A 19,133-nucleotide genomic window follows, 5' to 3' on the forward strand; every position below is an offset into this window, starting at 1 on the left:
CCTCTGCTTTGCACCCCCTTTTATATTGTCTTTTGATGTCCTTCCTACCAAATGCATCACCTCTCACTTCTCTACACTGTAACTCAAATTCCACCTATATGCCCGCTCCACCAACTTGTCTAAGAACTTTTGGGAGTTGACACGGTCCTCCTTACAGTTTAAAATTCTAAGTTTCATGTTATCTGCAAATGTTGAAATTATCCCCTGCTCATCAAGATCTACGTTATTAATATATATTAGGAAAATCAAGAGTCCCAGTACTGACCCTTGGCAAATTCCACTGCAATCCTTCCTCCAGCCCTAACAGAAACAAGCCTTATATGGAAATAAAGATGTAAAGTGCTGGAGAAACTCAGCAGGTCCGGGAACCTGTGTGGAGAGAAAAATCCTTCCAAAGACGAGACATACCAGACTCGAAACATGAACTGTTTCTCACTCCATAAATACTGCCAGAACTGTTGAGTTCCTCCAGCACTCTGTTTTTAACACCAAGTTCCAGCATCAGTAATTTTTTGCTTTTACTTATCTGTGAATGCTTGACATTGAAGGCAGACACCAAATGTGGAAAATGTTTAATGTTCCACAAAACAAAGAGGCAGATCAGAAAAAAAAAAGGTTTTCACAAAAGTTTTTGAACTAAATTTGATGACACTAAATTGAGACAGAACATTCATACACAGGAAAAAGATAATCATGAAAAAGATATTTAAAAATACTTTAAAGTATAAAAAAATTTGAACTGCAACTATAACAGCTGGGTGAACCAGCAGATGCTGTCCTTGTAGATCTAAAACACCCTGTGGACTTAGACTGTCTACTCAGCATGTTTGATCCTCCAGACAGGTACAGCAGTATCCAGAGGGAATTTGTGAATCTCTCTCTCAATTAATATGGCAATGGGAAAAGATGAGAGAACGTTCAAGATGAAACCTCAGACTGGACTCACCAGTGACTGACTCCTTGGTCTGTGATCCCACTTATAACAAGAAAGTATCTTTACCTGTAGTTTGTTTCTGAACTGCATTGAATATTTTGATCATTGTTTTACTCTTCAAGTTGAGAGATTGCCACAATTGATTTTTTTTTCATTCTTTGGATGTCAGTAACCAACTCTTCCAACTTTTTCTTGGACTTACCAAACTAGTTTCACCTGCTGCCTCTGTCCATTTTTTGTTTCAATTGGAGTTTGAAACCTTGAATCACTGTGCCTCTGATGTTGATAACTAAATTTGTTCACAAATTTATTCTGCAAATAGCTGGTACATTGCTCTTCCCTCAAACATTATTTTTCGAATGAAACAAGTTTGGAGTATCTCTACAGAACACAGAGCTTCAAACCTCGTGTCATCTGTTATCATATCTGATCCACATATCCTACCTTACACTCTCTAGTCATTACTGAGTTGCTAGCCTACAGCGGCTCCTCATTTGCCAATACCTTGCTTTGAAAGGATCCATCTTTTCAAATCTATCCATGAACTCATCTCTTTTTATCTCTGTCACCTTCTCCAGTCCAACAACCTCTAAGATCTCTGCATTTCTCCAATTCTCTCCTTCAGGATCCCCAGTTTTAATCATTCCACCACTGGTAGTCAGCTTTTTTAAAGTCTAATCCTTAAACTCTGGATTCCTTCACAAACCTCTTTGCCTCTCTCATCTCCTCTAAATTGGTCCTTAAAATCTACATCATTGACCAAGCTTTTGGTTTTCTGTTGCACAATGTCTTTATTTAATTCTGTGTAGAATATATCTAATGACAGGCCTATGAAGAGCTTTAGGATGTTTTACCTTATTTCCTCTTGAGAACAATAATATTTCTATACATGTACACATTTATATATATCACACACCTTCCATCACAAAGAATTTTACTTTCTAATTTTTAACTGACATTTTCTAATTTAAGCATCATTTAAAATATTGATTTAAAGTATGTAGAAATCTACCGATCTCTGTCTTGAATATGCTCAAAGACAGAGCCTCCATATACCTCTGGGACTGAGAATTCCAGAGATTCACCATTCTCTGAATGAAGAAATTCCTCCTCGCCTCAGTTCTAAATGACCCACTCCCTCACACTGAAATGGCGCCCCCTGGTTCTAGCATCTCTGGGCCAGGGGAAGCAGCTTTCCATATCTGAGCTGTCAAGCTCTGAAATAATTTTACATGTGTGAATGAGATCATCTCTCACTGAGACTCCAGAGAACAAAAGGGCCAGTCTACTCAACTTTTCCTCATTGGGCTTTCCCTCTATCTCAGGAATAAGTTCAGTGAATGTCTGTTGCACTCTCTCTACAGCAAGTCTATTTTTCTATAGACATGGAGATCAAAATTATGCACAATATACCAGGTGTGATCTATTTAATCGTAATAAGATATATTTATTCTTCCACTTAAATCCTCATTTAGTAAAAGCCAATATTTGGTCAATTACTATCTTTTTTTTCCCAACTGACATCATTTGTTTTATTGGTATTGTCAGTGAGTAACTTGTTTACTATGGAACATAGAACAGTACAGCACAGGAACAGGCCCTTTGGCCCACCATGTCTGTGCTGACCATGATGCTATTCTAAACAAATCCAATCTGCCCATATCCCTCTATTCCCTGCCTGTTCATGTGTCTGTCTAAATGCAACTTAAATGTTGATGTTGTTTCTGCTTCTACCACATTCCATGCATCTACAACACTCTGTGTAAAAAAAAACTTGCCTAGCATATCTGTTTTAAACTTTCTCCCCTCATTTTAAACCTATGACATTTCCACCCTGGGAAAAAGACTACCCGTGGCCCTCATAATTCTATACTTTCCTATCAGGTTGACCCTCAGCTTCCAACGCTCTAGCCAAAAAAAAATCCACACTTATCCAGCCTCTCTTTACAGTTAATACCCTGCAAACCAGGCAGCATCCTGGTAAACCTCTTTTGCACCCTCTCCAAAACCTACACATCCTTCCTTCAAAGTGGTGTCCGGAACTATGCACAGGACTCAGCAAGTAGCCTGACCAAAGTCTTATACATTTGCAACATAACTTGACAACTTTTACACTCAATGCCCTAACCAATGAAGGCAAGCATGCCATACGCCTTCTTTGCCATCTTATCCATCTGTGCTGCCACCTTCAGGGAGTTATGGACTTGCATCTCAAGATCACTCTGTATATCAATGTTCTTAAGGGTCCTGTCATTTACTGTATACCTTCCTTTTGCATTTGACCTCCAAACCCATTACATCACATTTGTCCAAATTAAACTCCATCTGTTATTTCTCTGCCCAACTTTCCAACTGATCTATATCCTGCTTTATCATTTGACAACCTTCCTCACTGTCCACACCTCCACCAATTCTCATGTCATCTGCAAACTTACTAATCAGACCATTAACATTTTCATCCAAATCATTTATATATAATACAAACAATGGAGGTCCCAGCATGGATCCTTGCAAACACCGCTGGTCACAGACATATAGTCAGAAAGCACCCCTCCACAATTATTCTGTTTTCTATGACCAAGCCAATATTGTGTTTAACTTATCAATTTACTGTGGATCTCATGTGACTTAATCTTCTAGACCGGCCTATCATGAGGGACTTTGTCAAATACTTTAGTACAGTCCACATAGGCAACATCCACTTTCCTACCATCATCCATCATCTTTGTCACTTCCTCAAAAAAATCAATCAAATTTGGAGGACAAGATCTTTGCCATACAAAGCTATGCTGACTATTCCTAGTAAGTCCATTCTTTTCCAAATGCATGTAAATCTTATCCCTAAGTATCTTCTCCAAAAATTTTGCTACCACTCATTGGCCTATAATTTCCTAGATTTTCCCAGTTGCCCTTCTTAAACAAAGGAACAACATTGGCTATTCTCCAGGCTTCTAGCACCTTGCCTGTGGGGCAAGGAGATACAAAGATCTATGTCAAGGCTTTGCCTCCCTCTATCCCTCTGTAACCTGGGATGGATCCCATGGAAACTTATATATCTTAATGTTTTTCAAGACACACCACACCTCCTCCTTCTTAATATCAACATGCTCTAGAACATCAACATACCCCTCCCTAATCTTACCAACAACCATGTCCTTCTCCTTGGTGAGTACCAAAGCAAAGTACTCATTAAGGATCTCACCTACTTCCACTGGCTCCACGCATCAATTCCCTCTTTGGCCATTGAGTTGACCTACCTTTTTCCTAGCTACCCTCCTGCTCCTAATAGAAGTATAAAATTCCTTGGGATTTTCCTTAACCCTACTTGCCAAGGACATTTCATGATCCTTTTTAGCCCTCCTAATTCCTTGTTTAAGTTCTTTCCTGTTTGCCTTATATTCCTCAAGGGCTTTGTCTGATTTCAGTTTCCTAAGCCATACATATGCTTCCTTTTGATGTCCAACAATGTTTGTTGTCCAGTCTTCAGATTTATCAATACAATTTTACACCTTACAATGGAGGCTGAACTCTCAACATTAGAGATGCCAGTCCAATGCTGATACCACTCTGCCACATCATCCCTGTTAGGAAGATGATATCACCCTGATTGTAATCAAGTAAGTCTTGGTTTCTATGGCACATTACCTCACAACATGATGCATTTACCTGAAAACCAAACTATTTTCCTTCACATTTGTGCAAAAGCACCAACAGTTTCATTTGTTCTTCAATTTGAATGCTGGGTTAACACAGGTGAGAAGTATCTTCTCAACTGGGGGGCAGTTAGCTCAGTTGGTCCAAAAGTTGGTTTGCAAAACAGAGTAATGCCAACAGCTCGGGTTCAATTCCCGCACTAGCTGAGGTTACCATGAAAGTCCCACTTTCTCAATTTCTCCCCTAGCCTGAAGTTTGGCAAACCCCAGGTTAAAACATTGCCAGTTGTCTCTCTTTAATGGGAGAGCAGCCCTACGTCTGGTAGCACTACAGCAACTTTACCTTCTTTATTCTCAATTAGTAACACTTACAGGATTTTCAACTTTTCCTTTAACCTCAGTTTTGACCAGTGCAGCATCCTTTGCTGGACATGTTTGTAACGCTTCTCCTGGCAGCTCATCTTTTATGATTATCTGGCACAAAAACAGGAAAGAAAAAATTGCTAATTCGAAGAAAACTGTCAGATGTTGTGGCACTTGTCATTCCCACTCTTATCTTGTAGCATTAGTGTTTTAAAAGACTATTCTTAGACAAAGTAATGAATTTATGTAACATTGAACAGCAAAGAACGATAGCTTTAGAGCAACCACATGTCTGCCATTTAGTATGGAGCGTGTGGCTATAGAAATGATGTTGTGAAACTTGAAAGGGTTAAGAAAAGACTTACAAGGATGTTGCCAGGATTGGAGGGTTTGAGCTTTAGGGAGAGGCTGAATAGGCTGGGGCTATTTTCCTTGGAGTGTCAGAGGCTGAGGGGTGACCTTATGGAGGTTTGTAAAATCATGAGGAGATGGATAGGGTAAATATTCAAGGGTTGGGGAGTCCAAAACTAGAGGGCATAGGTTTAAGGTGAGAGGAGAAAGATTTAGAAGGGACCTAAGGGTCAACTTTTTCACACAGAGAGTGGTGCATGTATGGAATGAGCTGCCAGAGGAAGTGGGTGGAGGCTGGTACAATTACAACATTTAAAGGGCATCTGGATGGGTACATGAATAGGGAGGATTTAGAGGGATATGGATCAAATGCTGGCAAATGGAACTGGATTAATTTAGGATGTCTGGTCAGCATGGATGAGTTGGACCAAAGGATCTGTTTCTGTGCTGTATGACTCTATGACTTTGAGGTGATAAGGAATGAAACCTTAGAAATCAGAAGATAAAATAAATATTTGTAAAGGAGGTGCAGCACTAAAGCTCAAAATGACAGGATATAGGCTTGTACCCAGCACTTTCTGCTTGACTGTACCATTACAAGGGAAGCTCAGAATTGAGGCTAATTGCTAGCTGTGGGAATGGAAGAAATACTGGAAAAGGGCTGATGTTGAATTTAGGGGTGAAAACCTTTCAGAAACAAAACTACCTGTGATGTAAAAATTACAGCTGACAAAAAGAAAATTATCTGGAATTAAGAATCCATTGATGACCATGAAACCATTGTCAATTGTTGGAAATACCCATCTGGCTCATAAATGTCCTTCAGGGAAGGAAACTGCCATCCTTATCTGGTCTGGCCTACATGTGACTCCAGAGGCACAGCTATGTGGTTGACTCTCGCCTGCCCTCTGAAATGGCCTAGCAAGCCATTCAGTTCAAGGAAAGCTAGGGATGGGTGATAAAATAGATGCTGGCCAGCCACTGACAACTATGTCCCACTAGTAAGTTAAAAGAAAAATAGGTGGGTTGCTTATCTCACCATTTGGGGTGAGTTAGCTGAGTTGGCTGAGCGGCTGGTTTGCAATGCAGTTTGACACCAACGGCATGGGTTTAACTCCCATACCGGCTGAGGTCACCATGAAGGTCCCACCTCACCTCTCACTGAGGTGTGGTAACCCTTAGGTTAAACCATCACCAGTCATCTCTCTCTCCCTCTCTCTAATGTGAAAATGGACTGTGGTGACTTCCCTACTTTTACTGACTTAATTAATGTCGTCTCTTTAAATGGGAAGCACTCTGAATTTCTCAAATGGAACATTGAGAAAGGTAGCACTTGGTGGATGTTGCACAGTCCTGCAGTGAACATTTCAGTTCAAATTTGTGGGGTGGTTATTAGTAAGTATCTGGCAATATGAAACATTGCAAGGATAACGTGGCTTCATTGGGATGGTATTGTGGATCCAAAAAGATATTGGTAGTTTTTAGGGGGCAGTAGGTGTGGTTGAAAGTCTTCAAAATGTGTGCATTGAGACATTGTTCACCCCAGTCTCCACATTAGCTGACCCCATCCTCTTCCCTCTCCCTGGCCTTGCTCTATTACTATATTACCTTTCATTTCTTTGTTGTAAATGGCTGGAATTCTATTTAAACATAAGCAGTATTAAATAAATGCAAGTATTTATTACTCTTGAAACTCAAAACCTGTAAATTGCAATGGCAGCTGCTGAAGAGAGTGATTAGCAGAAATTGTTCAATTTTCTTGCCTTATGAAGTATTTTCAGATGCTAATCATGCACTGGTAACATTAAAGGGTGGAAAGGAAGCTCAGGACGAAGCAGAGTTAGCCTCATATCATTAGAATTTTTCAGAATCCAATCAATCCTAGCTAATTCAGAAAACTGATCTTATATATATATTATAACTGCATTTTCCAACCTCACCCACCACCCCCCCTCCCCCAATTCAGTGGTTGCCAATGGAATTACTAAAATGGACTAATAGCCTTAAAAACTGCCTGTGAGAAATAAATATAACTTTAGTTTACACAATTTGCTAAACACACCAGGATATTTTGTTCAACCAATGCAAGCCCATTATGGTTGGAATCTTATCCAAGTTGCTTATCTCAAGGGAGAACTTTCAACGACCAAGTAACAAAAAATTTAATTGAAAAGCATTGAGTTTAAAATTGAGTCTTAAGTGGATGTATACAAATGCCTGTAAATTTGCATGCATTAACCTTTTTGACAATAATCCTTAGCTGCATCTAGCTAGCACAGTATGGTGTCTATAGCAGCATTTCTTCTTAGAATCACTGAATTCCTACAGCGTAGGAGGGGGCTATTTGGCCCATTAAGTCCACACCACTCCTCCGAACAACAGCCCACCCAGGCTCACCCCGCTGTGCTATCCCTGTAATCCTGTATTTCCCATGGCTTATCCATGTAACCCACACAACCCTGGACACTATGGGCAATTTAGCATGGCCAATCCATCTTTGGACTATGGGAGGAAAGCACAGCACCCAGAGGAAACCCATGCAGATACAGGGAGAATGTGAAAACACCACACAGATGGTGGAATTAATCACTGAGTCACCGTGCTGCCCTATTCTTGACCATTGAAAATGAGCATTCCAGTAATACTTTGCATTGTCACTTAACAGGGAAACTGTCTTGATCTTCTCTTGGAGAACAATAAGGGAGTTCAGTATGGTAATTAATCAGTTTCTTTATTACTGGGCATTCTGTCAAGGACTCTAGAACTTTTTTTTTTGAACCAAAGCTTAAACAGGATCACCACTGTATGCTGGCTAGGATGAGGTCAACACCAGAAAAATATTCCCCCAACTATTCTATTCAAAACAAGGTATTAACAAATTGATGTGACACTAATTCATCATCGAGCTGCCTCATGTACTGAGACCCCACAGGTTGAGAGAGGCTTTGGGCAGTCTGGTGTATACCATGGGCTCCCTCTCCAGATTGAACCAGGTGCAAACAAAACAGCAAAGGAGAGGTAAGCAATCAGAGCCAACACCCTCACTGGTCTCACACATGCTGTTCACATTGATGTCAGTATTAAGAGGTCCATGTCATGCCCCACCTTTTGGTAAACTGGGTGACTGAAGATCCACAGTTTCCTTCCGGCTGCAGACACGTTCCAGAAGGATTGTGGCTCAAATGATTCTAAATCAGAATTGAACAGGGAAATGGATCCTACAGAAACTTGGCACACCCTCAATATGAGTATCACAATTATGCATATCATCAAATGGGAATACTACCATCTACAATGTCCCTTTCTAAGTCACACATCATCCTGAGACGGAAATATTTTAGTGTTCCTTCACAGTCAGTCAGTCATAATCCTGGAATTCCCCTTCGGAACAGCACTGAGAGTACACATAAAACACATGGACTGCAGAGCTTCATAACGGCAGCTCAACATCACTTTCTCAAAGGAAATTAGGGATGGGTAATAAACACAACAAACTCTGCTGATTATCAAAGTATCCCACACTCAAAAGCTTAGGAATGCTATGCATAGAGTTGTTTGGGAAAAATATCTAAAGACCTTGAAGTCAAAACACTGTGCCCTCAACTTCCACTTCAGAGACCGGAGCACAAAATCTAATTTGGCACTTCGCTGCAGCACTCAAAGCATACAGTTCTGTCAGAAGTGCTGTTTTCCAGGTGGGACATCAATAAATGCCACGTCAGCATGAAAGGAAGATATTCCGCATCAACATTTGAAGAAGAACAGGGGGTTCATGGAATGGTCCGGCCAAAATTATCCTTCAACGATGTCCCCAATTTAGAAGTGGAATCCAAAACTAGGAGTTACAAACAATGTTCCCTCTGAGATGCACATGTGCACAACCACAAAGCAGTTGACAAGGTACTGCCCAGACTGATCTCAAGGGGTCTCCTTGAAAATCAAGTATGAATGTATGGCTGCTATGCAGCTGTCAAAGGATGTTTAAATATAGCTCAGCTTGCAATAAATATATTGGCCATAAATGCACTTGAGCAGAAGTTAGTTCGGTATAGAAGGGAAAAGAATCATAAAATACCTACAGTGTGGAAACAGGTCCTTTGGCCCAACAAGTCCACACTGCCACTCAGAGCATCCCACCCAGACCCATCCCCCTGTAACCCACCTAATCTACACATCCCTGAACACTGTGGGCAATTTAGCATGGCCAACCCACCCTAACCTGCACACCTTTGGACTGTGGGAGGAAACTGGAGCACCCAGAGGAAATGCACACAGACACAGAGAGAATGTGCAAACTCCACACAGACAGCTGCCCAAGGGTGGAATTGAACCCAGGTCCCTGGCACTGTGAGGCAGCAGTGCTAACCACTGAGCCACCGATATGCCGATGATGTGAGACAAAATGGGAGGGAGCTCCTCTGGAACATAACAACCTATGGACAAGTTTGCCAGAAGTCCATCAGATGTCAGAGTTGAACAGGCCATTCAGCCCTTTGGGTCTGCTCCACCATTCAACGAGATCATGGTTGATCTAAATAATCCTCAACTCCACTTTCTTACCTTTTCCCTATACTGAATAAGTGATTCACTTGTTAAAAATCTGTCTATCTCAGCCTTGAATATACTTAACAGCCCAGTCTCAACAGCCCTCTACAGCCTGTCTGTGCCTTAAATTCAATCCAGCAAATATTAAATATCTAGTCATTTATTTCCACGCTATTTGTAGGATCTGGCCACATTCAAATTGACTGGTATATTTCTTATATTACGCTCAGATTCATTGAAAAGTATTTCACTGCTCCAAAAGCACTTGTGACCTCCTGAGAAATATGTAAATGCAAGTTATTTCCTTCCTTTTTGGATAGTTTTCATGTATAAATCACAAAGGGTTATACAACTTTGGAACTTCCTGCCTCCAAAGACAGCAGAGATGGAATCATTGAATATTTTTAAGACAAAGGTGGATGGTGGATAGATTCTTGCTAGGTAGGGGAAGCAATAGTTATGGGCTGGATGGGAATGTGGAATTCAAAACACAAACAGATCATCCATGACCTTAGCAAATGGTGCAAGAGGCTCAAAATGGACTATATAGTCTGCTTCTTCTCCTATTTTGTATGTTGGTAGCATTTTCGCTGATAATTGCACTTTCATCCCCAGATTTAGATTTGAATTTGAACCAGATATACAAGATGAAAGTTTCTGTGCTACTTATTAATCCCTACATAAAATCTTTTTGGTCAAAGTCGACACATTTTCTCCCGAGCACAGACGTGTACTTCAAAACCTGCCTGTAGTTCAGGACAATTGTCAATCTCAACCAGAGAGCTCATCAAAGAAAAAAAATAACAGAATCACACTTTCTGAAAGGGTCCAGGCACTTCAAAAGCTGAAGCCAAACCATAATGTTGGAGCAGTTGGAGTTTTACTCTGAAGTTGGTTGTTCTATATTTGATCTGGATGTGCTTGATCCTGACACAGAATGGTAAATGATAAAAATAGAAATGTGCTATTCTTCCAGACTGACATCCTTCACCCTGATAAATATATTAATTCATGTTAAAAGTATTTTGCATCCTCTTTTTCCTTGATTCCCTTCGCCCATTGAAAGAACTAGGTAATCTGATGCTAATATGCCTTCTTCATTCTAGTTAAAATAGTCTTCCCTCCAGGCCCTGTATTGGTTTATAGAAACATAGAACATAGGAGCAGGAGGAGGCCATTCAGCTCTTCGAGCCTGCTCCAACATTCTTCACAATCATGGCTGATCGTCCAACTCAATAGCCTAGTCCTGCTTTCTCCCCATAACCTTTCACTCTTTACATCATCTCGTAAACAGTTATAGTTACTGAGACATGCTCCATTGCTGGCTCCTTTACTGAAAAGAAAGGAACAAATTGTCTCGAGTTTGCTTGTTATTTCCTCAAATAGCAAGGTCATATAAAGCAAAGGAACAGGAGTAGGCCATTCAGCCCATAATGCCTGGCCCATCATTTACTAAGATCGTGGCTGCTCCTATTGTGACTTTCACCCCGTTTTGCTGCCTCCCCCTTCATCCTCAACTCCCTTGCAGATCAAAAATCTGTCAATCATTATTTTCAATGACTCAGCATCCAATGCTGTCTGTGGAAGAGAATTCCAATGATACTCAGAAGAAATTTCTCCTGGTCTTAACGAAAGTGATGTATAATTTTACACGACACGGATTGAGAGTTCAGCCACGAAAAGTGGGATCTGCAATGTAAAGCAGCCTCACTTCCATATATCAAAGCTACTGTTGTCTCATTGAAGTGTGCAGCCATGATTTTGTTCTCTCTGGGTTTCTGTTTCAGCCCATTGTATTTGTTCTTGCTAAGTCTCTGTATGATAGTGGAGCTTAGGATGCCAAACTGTCCAAACGTAAAGGCTGCAAAATGACACAAAGAGAGCATTTGCCTGAGATAATGTGGCGAGAGAACCAGCAGAAATACTCTTGATGGTAAGGTAATTTACACTGAATGTCTTAAATAGCATAAATGGCAAGGCAATCAACTTGACTAACTGAGAAAGCGATGGAGGATTGAATTAGACCAATACTTCTTTTTGGAATAATGTACAATGTACAGCAAGAAAGAGGCCTTTCAGCACAAATAGTCCCTTCTGCCAATATGCTCCATTCAACATTAATTACATAAGGCAACAGCTACCAACAGGGTCATGGATGACATCACAGGAAGTGATGGCATGTCATGTGACAACGCGTAGCAGGATTTACTGCACAGTCGTCATGCAGGTGTCTCCCTACTCTTTACATCATTCAGTAAACAATCTAGTTAATCAGGTGTGCTCCATTGCTATCTCTAATTGTGTTTATGAGATATTGTTAGCTTTCTTTGCCCCCTCATTGGTTTCCATAACTTTCTCTTTAAAGCATCAATGCTGTGTATCTCAAATACTCTGATATAAGTGGGGACAGGCCTAGATCAGAGCATAATAACCTGGGTCCAGGGTTACAGGCTGCAGTGTTCGGCCTGGGGGCAAGGGGCATGGGCCCACAGTGCACAGCTCAAGGACTTGTGACAGGAGAAGCAAAGGGGCCCGTGACTTCTGTCTCTGGTAACAAGTTCCACATCCTAACAATTCTGTGGATGAAAGAGGTCTCTTTTGCATTCCCTGGTGGATTTATCAGTGACCATCTTATATTTATGGCCCTTAAATCAATAAACTGGGAAAAAAGAAACTTCTCATGAGGCAGCATTTTGTGATGATGTAGGGAGTTATCATTTCCTGGAGTGCTCCAAGGACAATGAGCTACTATTTAAAGTGCAAACAATGTAATTCCGTGTGGAAGTGGAGCCATTACCTTTTCCCACAATAAGATTCCACAGTCATCAACTGAATAAACCACCAGATTGTTTATTTTTTGTGATGTTATTTGAGAAAGGAACACTGGCAAAGACACAGTGAAAGTTCCTTGTTAAATGGAGCCGTGAAATGGAGAGAAGATTGTTCTGTTCATTGCATGGTCCAATCTGCTTATTGTGGTTCAAAGCCCTTTCCCTGGGCATCTTTCAGAAGATGGTGGCTCTGAGGAGGTCAGACAATTTTATGATTCCTCTGAATAAATAGTGAAGCAACAGTAGAGAGAGGAAAAAAAAATTTAGCCAAAGTTTTGGCAAAGATCCACAACCCGAACTACAGATGAGGTTGTTGACTTACTCACTGAGCTGGCTTATTTTTGTTCAGATGTTTCATCACCATGCTAGGTGACATCATCAGTGGAGCCTCCGATGAAGCGATGTTATTCTATTCCACTTGGAATTTATACTATCCGATCCATAATGGTGAGTATTGTAATTTCCGGTTTTGATCTGTATGGGTTTGCATATGGAGTCCAATTCTATATGTTTGTTGATTAAGTATGGGTGGAGAACCATGCCTCTCAGAATTCCCGTGCATGTCTATGTTTGGCTTGGGCTACGATGATTACCTTGTCCCAGTTAAATTGATGGCCTTCATTGTCTGAATGTGCCGATATTAAGGAGAGTTTGTCGTGCCATTTTGCTGCTAGTTGATGTTCGTGTATGCCGATGGATAGTTTCCTTCCTGTCTGTCCGATGTAGGAAACTAGCCATCAAGATACATGAACATCATCTGGCAGCAAAACAGTACGATGGACTCTTCTTAATATTGGTACATTTCAGACAGCGAAGGCCATCAATTTAACTGGGACAAGGTAACCATAGTAGCCCAAGTCAAACATAGGGAATTCCTAAAGGCATGGTTCTCCACCCACACTTCAATCAACAAACATATAGAATTGGACCCCATATATAAACCCATACAGATCAAAACCAAAATGACAGAACTCACCATTACAGACCAGACAGTTTAAATTCCAAGTGGAGTAGAATAACACCGCTTCATCAAAGGCTCCACTGATGATGTCACCTAGCATGGTAACGAAACGTCTGAACAAAAACAAGCCAGCTCCGCGAGCAAGTCAACAACCTCATACTTTAGCCAAGTTTACAATCACTGGCTTCCTAATAAGTGCCTTTAAATAAGTTAGTGAAAACTACAAGGAATCCCAAAGCAACAATTTAACTTTAAAAATTAAGAATGCCTGCACAACAGGAGAAACTGGCAATATAATGGGCCAATCATTCTTTTAATGCTTGGAACTAGCACACTGTGTTAGTGAAACAATGAATCTTACAGACGGAATCTTACAGAGGTGTGAGTGAAGTTAGCAATGGTGAGATGTGGCAGAATTGGGTAAGAGGACCATGGATGCCCATCTTGACATTGGGAGCAACCTGTTGAATTTGCCAAGAAGCAAGGTGATTTTCTCATGAGGCAATAGCGAATTTCTAATTAAGAGGAATTACGCTGCAACTCACCACAGTAATATTCAGCTGAAAGGGCAACGACATGAAGTGTTGCCTTGCAAACTTCAGCTCCATTTCATTTGTAAACATTGACCAAATGCAATGCATTCAGCATGAATGTGCTTACGTGTCAAATGCAATTTGCATCATGTCATTGGTGTTTGAAAATCAAACATGACCACTAACTTCTGCATCACTGAGATGGCAATGACTTGAAAGGAGGCAAATGTTGGCCAAAAGTGTCCCATCACTTGCAAGGATGCTATAGGACAAAGGAAGAATGGCTTCATATTTCATGTACATATGATGATGGTCTGTACTGAATGCAGTGACAGATTTTGTACTGGATTTGGGACCAGGTTGGGAAGGGAGTTGGAGCACAGCAGGCTCTCCCTTTCTGACACAATATATTGATCACTCAGCCGACACAGCACCTTCACCAAGCTGGTGAACATGGTGTGACAAGGACCACAGTGGAGCAGATGATACGTATGCTGAACATCCAATTCCACAGCTTGGAACTGCTTTAGGGAAACTCTCCAGTATTAACCAGACAAAGTGTCTCACACTATACTAGCTTGCTGTGCTCTGCACAGGAATGAGGCAATATGATAGATGCTGAGGAAATGAGAGAAGTCATCGGAGGAGGAGGTGGAAGGAGACTGAGCTGGAAGAAGGACTTCTTCTCCATGACAGAGGTCAGCTGAACAGATGCTTCAAGCCAGACAAGACCTGATTGACATTCAGTTCCCGTTGATGGCAGCCAGAACGCCATCATGGACTGTAGAAAAGTTGTTGGCCATGATGCCAGCATTTTATCTGCATTGTGGAGGTGAACTGTAGTTGCTAATGGTTTGGTTTGTGTTCACTTTAGGTGGCTGTCAATAAAAGCTCATATTTGGAATTGTTTGTTTGCTTGCCTGTGTGTGAGGTCCCCCTTACTGGACAATGACCAGCTGTGGGTCTGCTGCGGACACACAGGTAGACAGGAAGCAGCCCAGGGCAGGTAAACTGAGCGCTGGTGTGTTTAAACAGTGACATGGGGTGAGAGAATAGAGTTGTATATACAGGGAGTGTCAGGCATGCTGGCTATATGCCATGACATTGCCAAAGTGAGGGGCAATGCTGGATAGCCAACATTTGGTAAAGTGCAGAGCACCCTTTTAAAAATAGTTTGTGTGCAAGTGCTGGTAATTTGGTGGATGTTCAGTGAGTGCCAAGTTGATCCAGGAACAACGCCTCATGAGATACAGAGAGAGTCACATATGAGAGCTGTTAGGAGGCTGGGCTAGGTGGTAAATAAGGTGCTTTTGGGAAGATGTGGCAAAAAATGTTGCTTGGCATTGCAGTGTGAATGAATCCAAAAAAAACTCTCACTTAGCCAAAAGAGCTTAAGAGCCTCTATATCTTAAATTGTGTGTTGCATTTCACTGCAGTTAGTATTGGGTATTTTCACTCGCAACAGTGTGACAATAGCTGCCATTTTACCATCATTGTGCATCGCCATGACATTGTCAATCTGGCCACTGCTACTCCACTTGTTTTATAAGATCTCCTGAATGTCTTCACCTTCCACCTGTCATTTTCTCTCACTACTGAAATTTATATGAAAGAGGGGTTAACCCTTCAAGCCTTGCCTGGGCTATGCTGTAGTTATGATTGAGGAAGTATTTATATTCACTGTCAGTCATTTTCTGAAACTGGCAACAGCAGAGGGAAAATCTTGAAGTCAGTGTGTGGCTCTACGCTCCCCTGGTGGAATGTGTTGTTGAGATGCCTTGGAACGTAATCCTAATGAACCAGTAAATTCATGAAACCTCAACTTTTAAGTTGCTACTATAATGTAAAAACTTCATCAGATGAGATGTAACTAGGGTTATAATAGCATAACAACCTTCATAATTATGAACCAACATCCTCACTGGCCTTGAAAAACAACTTGTGTATTTGCAGAATATAAAATTTCTTCATTACAATAAAGGTCCAAATCTATGGCTGTAATAATGTTTTTTAATATAGATGGTTTAGCTTTCATATAAAGCTAATCATAATTGTTTATTTTGTTATCTATCTATTCTTCATTTTTAGGCTAAATTAAGTGCCTCTAGTTTTTTTTTGGGCAATCAGCATATGTCAATATGATTAGCTGCTTACTGTATGTACTGATATCACTGCTGTTATGTGCCTAGAGATACCCTTGACTTGGCTCAGAACTGAACTGCTATTGGGGAAAGTGAAACTCTGCACCAGAGAGATTGCTCAATCTTTGTGAGGAACTTCCTTGGTCTTTGTGTTTCTACAAAATTTCAGATGAGATTATACGGTCAACACATCAGGAGTGACGTTTCAATCCATAAGATGGGAATTGCAAAGGAAGGGTGGACTTCAGTGGTTTCCCCTTTTCTGATGAATCCTATTATCCCTGCCCCATCATTCCGAATATGTTCCTTACCACTTCACCTTCCTATAAAACATTCCTCTGTCTACCATCACTAATTTCCTTTCCTACTTGGTATGTCATCACTCATCTATCATTAGCTCTCTGTCCACTCTTGCCCTTCCATTAGGCCCCATTTATTAAAAAATTAAATCCTTTAGTTAAGCATTATTATTGGAAATGCCTCAAACTTTCTCCAAAGCCTGTGCTTGGACTGATATTTTTCCCCCTAAATCTTGGCACTATGCAATGAATTTGGGTTGTGCAATCTAGCCATGCAAAGCTTATTTAATTTCTCAGGATGTGTTACATTCAGTCAGTTGTACTGGTGGGATATTATTCTTTGCCTTCCAGCACTTCATGCTTCAGAGCTTTTATTCAAGCAATTTTGATTTAAAATAAAAAACAACAGGACAAATTTAAACAGCTTTAGTGAGTTAAAATTAACATTTTTAAACAAAAAAAGGGAAGATGGGTGTGCGAGTCAAATCAAGAGCAAGATAATAATGAAGATGCTCTGAAAATCCATCTACCGCAGCACTCATGTTCATTAAAATCTGGGAAGTGTATTAAGCAGAAAGAGGCACCCAAGGTCAGAAGAAGAAGTGGGCAAGAGAAAACAAACTCCTATGTTTACTGAAAAATAAACAAACAACCTGTTCAGAGATAAAAATCTAAACAGGATAAATGCAAGAAGGATGTTCCCAATGACTGGAAACCCAGAGCCAGGAGTCACAGTTTAAGGATATGTTCAGCCAATTAGGACTGAGATGAGGGGAAATTTCTGCACTCAGCGAGTGGTGAGCCTGTGGAACTTTATGCCACAAAAAGTGGTTGAGGCAAAAACATTGACATGTTCTTGAAAACATTTAAATATAATTCTTAGGGCTAAAGGGATCAAAGAGATATGGGGAGAAGGTGAAAACAGAGTATTGAATTGGATAAATCAGCCACGACCATATTGGCTAGGAGAACAGGTCCAGATGGCCTACTTCTGCTGCTATTTATGTAATTGCACACCTCTGGAGTAGGAGAGAGTTGAACCCAGGCCTCCTAACCCAAAAGGTACAAACACTACCATTGCACCACAACAGCCCTATCAAGTTGGAGAAATTGGCAGGTGCTACTCCCAAATGTAAATGGATGCAGATAATGGTTTTGATCCATTGATCTCTGGGTAATGGGCCCAACACACTTCTACTGTACGGTCAGCAAGTGTGTATATGCATTTCTTTGTACAAGTGTTATTTTCATTCTCAGAATAGTTAAATGGTGAAGCCAACCCGATTACTGGAATTTGGTAAAGTTCATTGAATTCTGATTATGAAGTATTCTAATTTCTCACATGTACGGGACAGGGAAAATGTCAGTTTTCTTAAAAATAAAGGTTGGAAACAAACAAAACTCCTCAGGAAAGCAGAGGGAGAAAAAAGGTAGTAGAGAAGAGTTTAAAACAACTGATTGCTGGTGAAACAGTATTTGGCTTCCCAAGATCCACTCGAGTGTAGGTGGTGACTAATGGAAGGGCAAGAGTGGACAGAGAGCTAATGATAGATGAGTGACGACATACCAAGTAGGAAAGGAAGTTAGTGAGGGTAGACAGAGGAATGTTTTATAGGAAGGTGAAGTGGTAAGGAACATATTTGGAATGATGGGGCAGGGGTAATAGGATCCATCAGAAAGGGAAACCACTGAAGTCCACCCTTCCTTTGCAATTCCCATCTCATTGCGGGTCAAGTCACCATGTCTTGCTGAAAAGGTGAATAAGAACACAGCCAGAAAAGCAAAGTCATTAAAGCAGTGATGTAGAGGGGGAAGAAAGAGACAGGAGCACAACAGGCAGGTGGCATCACAAACATGTCAGGTGGAGCAAGTGGGCAAGAAAAGGATCCAATCTCTTCAAATCAGAATACTCACATCATCATGGTAGTCTACTTCCAAATCTGTTTCTAATTCCACAATTTCTATAATGTCCAAAATTGCTTGTTCAGTATTTTTGACAGGTAGATCTGTTTCTACAACTGTTAGACCAGTCTCTGCAAGAGGTTCTCCATCATTGTCAGTTGTTTCTTCTTCTGACACCTTATAACAATGAGAAGATGATGATGTGGGGAGAAAAAATGAATCCAGCTGCTAAATTAAAGGGCACAGGTCACAGGTCACACCATGATTATGGCTGTCAGGATTTAAGATTTGGTTTTTCAGTACAATATCTAATGTATAATGATATATTTTAATAATATGCCTTTGAATTGTTGTGTCAACTGTATTCATGGCAATCCATAAACACCACTGAGATTAGACAATAGCAGCCACATGGAAATGAAGCAGGTTTCCCTCCAAGTCACACATCATTCTGAAATCAATCACCATTCCTTCACTATGATGGAGATAAAATGCTGATCCCCACCTGACAATACCTATACCATACAGTTCAAGGTGGCAGCTCAAAAACCACCTTCTCAAGGGCAATGTGGGATGGGAAATATACACTGACATTCAGAAATGTTGATTGAGGAAGGAAT

At 40.7% G+C, this 19,133-nt stretch overlaps 1 protein-coding gene across 3 annotated transcripts in view; it reads right to left on the reverse strand.

Moving 5' to 3' along the window:
• LOC109921460 overlaps positions 1 to 19,133 on the reverse strand; it is a 33,747-nt gene that overhangs the window by 12,004 nt on the left and 2,610 nt on the right. For 2 of the 3 annotated variants that reach the window (XM_048613272.1, XM_048613274.1), the window contains exons 3-4: positions 18,526 to 18,690; positions 4,960 to 5,061 (exon numbers count right to left, since the gene is read on the reverse strand). In XM_048613272.1, the coding sequence (XP_048469229.1) occupies positions 4,960 to 5,061; positions 18,526 to 18,690 (267 nt within the window). The remainder of the gene's footprint in view (positions 1 to 4,959; positions 5,062 to 18,525; positions 18,691 to 19,133) is intronic. The other variant, XM_048613273.1, reaches the window with a different exon arrangement.

This window comes from Rhincodon typus, chromosome 27, assembly GCF_021869965.1.
Source record: "Rhincodon typus isolate 14 chromosome 27, sRhiTyp1.1, whole genome shotgun sequence".
NCBI lineage: Eukaryota > Metazoa > Chordata > Chondrichthyes > Orectolobiformes > Rhincodontidae > Rhincodon > Rhincodon typus.